At 30.2% G+C, this 9,703-nt stretch overlaps 1 protein-coding gene across 5 annotated transcripts in view; it reads right to left on the bottom strand.

Annotated features, from left to right (window-relative positions):
* The window catches only part of LOC106458403 (galactose-1-phosphate uridylyltransferase-like), a 38,780-nt gene that overhangs the window by 25,665 nt on the left and 3,412 nt on the right, over window positions 1-9,703 (bottom strand). For 4 of the 5 annotated variants that reach the window (XR_002610368.1, XR_002610367.1, XM_013917911.2 and 1 more), the window contains one exon: window positions 6,783-6,952. Coding sequence is in view for 3 of the 5 variants with exons in the window: in XM_013917911.2 (XP_013773365.2) it covers window positions 6,783-6,952 (170 nt within the window). In the remaining 2 variants the exon portion in view is untranslated. Of the gene's footprint in view, window positions 1-6,782; window positions 6,967-9,703 lie in introns of all 5 variants that reach the window. The other variant, XM_022384589.1, reaches the window with a different exon arrangement.

The following is a 9,703-nucleotide window of genomic DNA, read 5'->3' as shown; positions in this document are numbered from 1 at the left end:
ACAAAATATAAGTAGTGTCATTCAAATTTGGTTATTTATATTCACAATAGTTTTTATATTTTTTTCTTTCACTGCAGAACAATGTATTTTATATTTATTACTGGTTTGGTGAAAACTTATACAAGTCTTAGTTTTTGGTTAAAAACATACTGTGATGGTAATAATTAGAAAAGTTTAAAACATAAAATCCATGTTTTCAAAACTATAAGTAAGAACAGCACAATCTTACAATCTGAAATGTTTTAAATATTGTACATCCATATAATGTTGTATATGTTTGAGTTTTAAGTTTACAAACCATAACACAAATACTGGAGGATCTTGTTAGTCTTAAATGTACCTAATAAAATTAATTTACTGTTATATCTAAAGCACTTTTCAAAATAGTGCCTGAACGGCAAGTATACTCTTAGTAGATGGAGTATCCAACAGGAGTGATTTCATTGTTTCATTTACAGTAATTATATGAATTAACAAAAACAGGTATCACTGTGTAGTTTCATGTCAGTGGAATAACATAGACAGACCATGTATTTTACTAAAAGTGGAGTTACAAAAAACTTACTGTAAATAAGTAAAGCACACAATTACTTATTTCTGTGTGATCCAAACATAGAGATCACAAAAACAAAAAGGATTTCAGACCAGTCCTTGAACATTATAATATGCTTAAATGTGACTCATATCAATGTTTAATAATGATAAAATAAAGGTTTATCCTAAATGAACATGTTAAAATACTATCGCCATTAGTATTTGAGTAATTATAAATCCAACAAACAAAAGGCTAAGCATTAACACGTCATGTAAAGAAAGCATTTCACACACTCTGTACACTTCAAGCCACAGGTCCAACAATATTATACATAACAAGGATCAACTGAACATTGTGCGAGAAATTTACACTACTCGATCCAGATGTGGTTCTAGAGATAAACATAAAGATGTATGGAACATTATAAAACTTGATTGATCTACTGAAACATATGAGCGAAGAAACTACTAGGTACACTAAAATGATTTCTACCACATTATTGGTCAACCAAAAAATATCAAGTAACTAAAAAGATAAAGGACATATTATTTTCTTACACGTATGACTGTTAATTCTTCAACAGAGCAGTGCAATTCAATTTTAACAAAGTTATTGACAAAGATTATCAATAGCAACATTACCAAGTACAAAATACTATGAGAGTAAAATGACAGATCCAGAAGCAGATGTCCAACTACATACATATAGCATCTCCACATCTGAGATTCACAATTCATTATACTTAACATTACCTTAACTTATCAGATGCAGTGTTGCAGCTGTAAAATATTTTGTGCCAATTAAATCCAAATAAATTTCCAGCCCCTTGCATTATATACGTATTTCAGGCATTTGATTTACTTATAACCTCCAGCCACTTACCAATAAAGTCTATATGATCAACTAGCACAAAGACACAATTCACAAGCTACCTGTACTTTATAGAGCATATCCACATCATAAAAGATACATTATTTGTGTATACGTTTATTTTTAAGACATCATTTTAAACACAAATTCTATTAATTTCAAATACATCATTTGAAACATGCAAGTTTAATACCATGAAACACAAGTACATATACTTATTTTGATCACACTCAAAACAAAAGTGTAGAAGACATTCCAATATGCTCTGGCTCCACTACATAACTGATCATATGAGCATTCATCAAATTTGTGGTCTGTCACAAGGATGTTAAAGAACAGCAGTTTAACAACACAACATATTCATCATAATATGTTAATCAAGACAGGTTAGTTGCTTCATAATGTCTTTCAAATTTTCTTTTTTTACTGGAACGTGTTAAAGTTCTCATTGACCTCTAAAATGGTAACAATTCAATGAAAAAACTCAATAACACCCCAAAAAAATACAAAACATCTACCAAGTAGGAATTGAAATGCAGACGTAACATGTGTACTGTTTAAAATGTGCTCAAGGTTGACTTAGAATGATATAAACTGTATAAGATAGAAACAATAGAAAAACGAAGAGAAAATAAGTGACCAAAAGCAGTATAATTACTTATTTATTACCCTCCCCATTCAAACATAAAAAATTAAGAACAACTCTAAAGCAAGAAAAAAATCTAAGACTCAAAGGTAAAGAAGAAAATTACTTTTCTAGCTAGCTGTTATCCCACAGCAAGTATTAGAAGAAACTGAGAAGTATCTTAACACAACATAAAGACAACAAAGGACCATTTGGTCTTTCAAGGCTGTCCTTAAACACCCACCCCTAAGGAATGTAAAATTAAAATTGTAAACCTACCCTATATTTTTCTTGAATTTATCGATTCCCCCTTTTAAATTCCCTAAAGAGCTGGACTCCAGTACTGCTGATGTCAAATCATTTCACTCTGGAAACATAAAACTGTCTTAACTGGAGCTGATCTTGTCTTTTCTACATTTTAAACGTATGTCTTCTCCTCCTACTTTTCAGGATATAGCACAGAGACATCCAAAGCCTTTATCCTATCAATCCCCTGAATAATCTTGTAAATTAAAAAAAATCACCCTTTTTTTCTCAAGTCAGTTAACAGATTTTAACATAAGACAACACTTCACCAAAGAAGGACTTCTCTAAACTACTTCCATAATCAGTATCCTTTCATTGATCTAAAATGTACACAATACTCCAAGTGAAGCCAAACCAGTGACCTGTATAAAGGGATCATTAGCTTTTCACATGTAATCAATATGTTTATAAAAATGCTATTAGCTTTACTGTTAGCAACAGAGCACTGCCTTGATGGCTTTAGTGACTTGCCTACTACTGTTTCTTCAGTCACAAATGCATTACCTTGCACTTACTATAATTAAAGGCAATTTGTCAAGTATCTGTCCAACTTACTAATTGATCTAAATCATTCTGTTAGACTGTAACACCTCAACATCCTCAATACAACTAGAAATACCACGAGTTTCATGTCATCAGCAAACTTTACTAATTTACTATAATTATATCCCCTATCAATATCATTAATGTAAAGAAAATAAAGACCCTTGAGGGCTAAGACTCACAAAAGTCCATTTTGACTGGACTCCATTAATAACAACTTTTTGCTTTCTCTCACCCAGCCACCTTAAAATCCAATCAACTACTTATGGTAGTAGAACGTCCAATATCTTTGGGATACAAACTCCAAACCTTCTGGAAATTTGAAAACCAGGCAAAGCTTTACAGTAAACAAATTAACATGCTTGGAAAATATGCAAAATTTTATTGAAACATAAAATTATGTATATACACGCATGGAGATCTGTAAAAATCACCAAAATCTTCAGGGAACAAACCCTTAACCTTCAGGTTCTTTAGCCTCCATTAATTTCTAGGGTGGGGAGAAATACCCTTGCTTGATATAAAAAAAACAACAACAAAGCTTTGGTTTAACCAAATGTTAAAATATGTATTATATCATTCACATACATACGCTTACAGAAAAAAACTAGTTTCTAAACGATATCCTTAACTGGTTTATCAAACTGCATACAGATCTAATCTTTGTAAATTGAGTTTGTCATGTTTAAAATATTTTGGCAGTAGAGATCAACCATTGTAGTACCAGTAAAGATGATGTCGCTGTATTGTGTATTTTACTCATTTAAATTTTTTATATGCTAAATTAATATCAAGTACAATAAATTTCCACTTGACTTTAAAAAAAAAATGGAGGGGTCAATATATAGTATGAAAGACCTTAATAAACATTCATTTCACCAAGGAGCCATTGTGTGTTAACAACTGTAATGTTTACTGAAAAATTGGAGATTATCATCCCAATTTTTTGTAGGTAATACTACAAGGTTTTACCATTATGGCTTCACCAAGACAAATTGTACAAAACTACCAGTCCTAATGAAACCACATTGGCAGAAATAGTTTTTTTATTACTATCTGAATAATAAAGGTTGTTTTTTTCTAACTTTATTGCCAAAATGTCTAAATCTTTCCAGTTTGCACTACAAATTCTGAAAAACAACAAAATATTTGGCAAGGCTTATCATAATTTTTTGAATTTAAAATTTTCTTTTTCTCTTTTTTTTTTTGTAAAAGTAATGTACAATTTGTGAGAGGATTTTTTTTTTTTGCTCACTAAATATTTCAGTGACATTGTGAGCATATTTCTGTAGCTCTGCTCCAATTACCATTGATATGATTATTTTAGCTATCCTTCAAAAGACTTTTGAAAATTTAAGTACACCAAATACAAACCCTTTTCATCATCCACATAACAAGTAGCATCCTCAAATAAAGTCAACGGCTTAGTAAGGTAAGATTTTCATTTAGTGAATCCACGTTGGCTTTATTTTATGATAAATTGTTTCACTAAATGATTTTGTAAAGCTTCTTTTATAAGACTATAGAATTTTTCTCACTAGAGAAGTAAGACTAATGAAGAACAATACAACCACAGAAGTGACAAATAACAACATATTTAATGATTATTTCAGAATATACACATTCCATCTTCAGCAAAAATATAGTTACAAATAATAACCTGAATGTTACATAGAAGCTTATGTATTGTAATAATAATTTCTAACAGCAATGTTCAGATTCAAAGAGGAGGAATATTATAAAAACTAATCAGTGAGCTTGGATATTCACCCATGCTAAAGAAAGTTTTAAATGTATCTAATGAGAAAAACCTGAAACAAGCTTAACCCAACAGAAGTTATTACTGAAATTAGGAAGATTTTGTTTAATAAATTGACTCTCTTTAATCAGAAGTTCCAAATATGTGTGGTCTACAGCTAAAACTTTATAAGGTTCGCTGAAGAGACTTTTTGTCCAATAGTTTGACTGTGGATAGAAGTAAGATTCACTGGCCTTATTAAAATTTTCAGGACAACTCTTAAAAATAGGAGTAACATTAGCAACTCTCCAATCCTCAAGGTACCAGCCTATTGTCTGTTGACCTACCAAAAATGAAAAATACTTATGTATCTGAACTACGACCTCCTGTAAAACCCTGGCTAAACAATTGTTTTCATTCATCTTTTTACTTATTATTATTAGATTAATATAACATAACACTAGAGGACAACAATGGACCTTTTGATCCATTTATGCTGTCTTATACACTAAATTAGACTAAATCATTAAAAAAAAAATTTCAAAGATGGCCCTCATGATTCCAATATTTATCAAGCTTTCCCTTAAACTCCCTTAAATCAACTACATCCAAGGGCCAACCACTCTGTTAGAAAACTGAATATATATATATTTCCTGCCAAAATTTATATTTGCACCCCCCCTAGTCTTACCATTCTCACCATGAAATACTAAAAAAACATTATGCATTAACACTGTCAGTTCTCTTAACAATCCTAAACATTTCAATCAGATCCCCTCTAACTCTTCTTTATTCAAGAGAAAACAATTTCAGAGATTATAATTTATCCTTAAATGATAATATTTCCATTCATAGGCCAGGATCAGGAATAGTGATAATTAACATAAAACAGAAAAAAAGAATATATTTAAAACCTCATCAATCTTCCAGTCTCCATCAGACCTTGTCATTGCCATCCTAATCCCACTTTTAACATTAGGATGTTTTGTTTTAACATTATTAGCCAGCTCTTTCACATATATACAAGCCTGTTTTGGTTTTATAATTTCTATTTTAGCCAGATCCCTAGATTTTCTAAACTTTTGTAGCTCTTCTATCCATCTGTCAACTTAAACTTAATGTTTATCCCTGATTTTCTTCCTCATGTCTTTAGTAAGAGCAAAATTAGGTTTGATTTTTCCTGTTATTCTTTTCCTTCTTCTAAGAACACACCACCTTCAACTAACAACAATGTATTTTTTAAAATTTTCCACATACCAACATCACTTATTAGTTCATTATCTCAATTAACTAATCATTAATCTTGTCTCCATGATCATTTGGTGTAGAAAATTAAATCACCATAAGAAACCCCTCTAACTTACTACTTAATTTGATACAAATCCCACGATTATTGTAAAAATCTAAGAAAAAACATTCTTAAAATTATCACATTAAAAATTATAGAAAACTTTTCAATCAAACAAAATCTGACTGATAAGCTAAAAAGAGTATTTAGTTAGAAAACTAAAACTGTATTTCAAATTAGGAGAAAGTTGACAACAAATCTTTTAAACAACAAAATGTCACATCTGCAACTTTTCTAAATCAAATACTAAAACTTCAACTCAAATGGCAACCTCTAATACATGACATAGGGCAGTATTGTAAGATTTTATTAAAACTAAATGTTACTATTAAGCCTTTTTCTGCTTGGTTTAATCCATAATGATAAGTTCTTATATAGCTACTACTACTACTACTAATAATAATAATAATTCAACATGTAATTGTTTTATATATTTCTCACATTACTTGTAAATGAATTTGTTCATGTTACAAACACAAGTTTCATTTTGACATTTGTTTTGAAGAAACTTTTTTTTATTTTGAATATTGTGGATACTTAGATGTTTACATTATTTTTTAAAAAGACGTTCATCATTTGTACTTTAATATGGTATTAATAGCCCGAAGAGATAAAATTCAATGACTTTGAACTCCTCACACAAGATTCTTGAAATCCAATGTATATATGATAACATACCCTACAAGAAAAGAAAATCAGTAATGCCAGTTACTTGATGGGTCATAATGTACATGTATGCAAAATATTATAGTACAATTATACAACTATTAAAAAATGTTAATTAAAACCAGCATTCTACAATTAAGCACACACACACCTCTCCATTTCCTCTAACAGCTCCGGGACACAAAGGATTATTTAAATCCTTAGCTTGCACTTTTTTCTCTGATGGTTTTTCTACTTGACCTTTCCATGGTCTCTTCATTCGATGAGGAGACACAAGAATCCACTCATCCTTCAAAGGATTGTACCTGGTATGTTGGTGTTCTGAAACGAAAACTCTTTAACTACAATAAAAATATATACGTCTTAACCACCAAAATGTACTTGTAAAGAATCCCAATATGTATATTCTAAATACGTATATTGCAAATTTAAAAATCTGACATCAAGATAGCAGAGGTTTTATTAACATTACAGTATCTGTTTATTCATAGATTTTAGGTTTCCCATTAAAGTACACAGCATATCAGTAATTTTTACAAATACAGTAAGTAGCATATATCACACTTCATTTGTTTTAGTTTATCTTTTTCTACTTTCAAACATATTAGGTAGATTTAAGAAAATTCAGTTGAAAGCTGTTTCAATTCTTGTTCCAGTGAAAGTTAGGAAAAATGTATAACAATGTGTCAAACACTCTATATCTAATATATCCTGTGTTGATGAAACCTTCTGCTCTGCTCCAGGGCTCACAGAATGAAAACAATCCAAGGATTAAACAAAACACTGATTTTGTAAGACAGGAGAAACATTCAAATAAAGAGAATCATATTTGATTTTTCTCTAAGGAATAGTTTTTGTATCATATACTATGTTTGCCATAAATTTTCTAGAATCTTGTAAAATATATCACAAAGTTCCCTATACACCTTGCATTCAATGGGGTAATAACACTATTACTATATCATAATATTAACTATACTTGGTCATCATCTAATAAGCTTAATCATGTAAAGAGATAATCAACTTCAGGTAAATAAAAATAAACACGTAACTCTGCACAGCTGTTTTTACTGAAGTGAACTGTTTGTTACAGCAAAGTTGCTGACAACTAAGCATCAAAGAATACAAAGAGTTAATATGACAGTCTGATATACTCTTGTATAGACTACACACATACAAAATACACTGCATTCTTCCAGCATTACACTAATACTCTATAGCACATCAAACTGTGTAAAACATGTTTCAATACTATAAGCCATGTGCATGTATAACTATTTGTATGTATACAAATATGATTGAAGTATGCTCATATGGATATCTATAAAACATCTTTATACTATGTAGTGCTACAGCTCAAGAAAAAACATGCTTTTCCATAATACTCAATACACACCATAAGTGCATGTAGAGGGGAAAATAGGAGCAAGAAAGAGTTACAGTGTTGATTTTATTTTAAACATTTCATCATAGTCATATCTTGTATACTCATGTCATATACGTACAATTAAAAAAGATGGAAATTCTTATTTTAAAGTAACTTGATTGCCACCAAAACAATAAGATTCATTTTTACAAATTATTTTTAATTAATTCTGCACTTGTCACAACACTAATCACCATCTGTCTAAGAGTTCTTTTTTTCCTGAAGCAGGAGATTAAAGTAATGGTTCAGAAAAGTGAATGTTGTCTTTGGATTTAGAAAATTGTGAAAATCACCAAGAAAGGAAGAAAACATGGCTTTGATGAAATAGTTCTTCGTAAAAAATGGTGAAAACCTAAATCTATGTGATGGCAAGTACCCGATGGTAACAGCCCCGTAAGATTTCAAATAGTTAGTTTAACTGCAAAACACTTATGACATTAAACTTCCACTGTGGAAGGTAATTTAAAGACTTTATGTTGTCTAGTTTGAAATATAATTTTGGATGTATTATTTGCTCAATAAATCTCAGTGCCAAAATGGCAGTTTCACCAGAGTAAAGGTAAACTCACAGAAGTTTCCTTGTTTTTAAAATTAACTTTTTATACCACATTTTACTGTAGTATTTTTATATAAGTGTATTTACTGTGAGAATTGTATAGATTATGACTATTTTTTTTTCTTGTGATATATGGTGCTTCTGAGTAAGTAGTATTATTACAGACTTTTACAAGTCTTTTATACATGCCTCTTAAATAGGTGGATTGAGATGATGACACTACATTTGTGTGGATGTTGTAATAATGTTAACTTTAACTTTTAAGTTTTAGAAAACTTTCACAATTGAATGTATATATTTTTTTTTAGTTAGCACATTGTTTTTAACAACTATGATGATAAAATATTGCATGATATGGGAGAGGCTATAGGAGCAGACCTGTTTCCTCGAGAACAGCTACATGATATGGACTTACAATAATTCATTTAACCAGAGATGTTGGAGAACAATCTGTTCTTTTTGCATTAATTGGAATATTATCTCTTATTGTTCATACAAAGAATTCCAATAAATAACTATTAAGCTGGAGAAGCTGATGGTAATTCTGTCAAAATAAATACCATTGACATTATGAATTACATAAAAATATCACAGTCTATTGATGATATAAAATACAGACTGAAAATAGAAAAACAACCAGAAGGATGATATTGATCCCCAGCCAAAGAATAAAAACACAACAAGAGAAAGACAGCAGTATGAAAATAATTCTACAACATGGAGTGGTTTTCATAGAATTTAACTTCCCTGTATATTCTAAAGCAAAAACAGGTGTTTAACATTTGTCATGTACACCTATACTTTATTTCCAACTCCTGCACAGAAAAATGTGACAACTATAACCCTCTGTAAAGAATAATACTCAAATTGGAGAGAAATCAAATAAGATTTCTTAAAACATTGCCAATTAGATTACCATAAAAAAATCCTTCACAAAATTCAAGGCATTTATTAAAATATGAGCAAGTAAAAATTTACCCTTATATGTTCTACATCACAGGTGGTTATCAAAGTTAATGTCAAGCCCTGCTGCATGTATAAGATGTGGAAGGCAACCCCCCCCCCCCAAAAAAAAGGTGTTGAAAGAGAC

Source organism: Limulus polyphemus, unplaced genomic scaffold (genome assembly GCF_000517525.1).
Source record: "Limulus polyphemus unplaced genomic scaffold, Limulus_polyphemus-2.1.2 Scaffold456, whole genome shotgun sequence".
NCBI lineage: Eukaryota > Metazoa > Arthropoda > Merostomata > Xiphosura > Limulidae > Limulus > Limulus polyphemus.
This window is presented reverse-complemented; position numbering and strand designations above follow the sequence as displayed.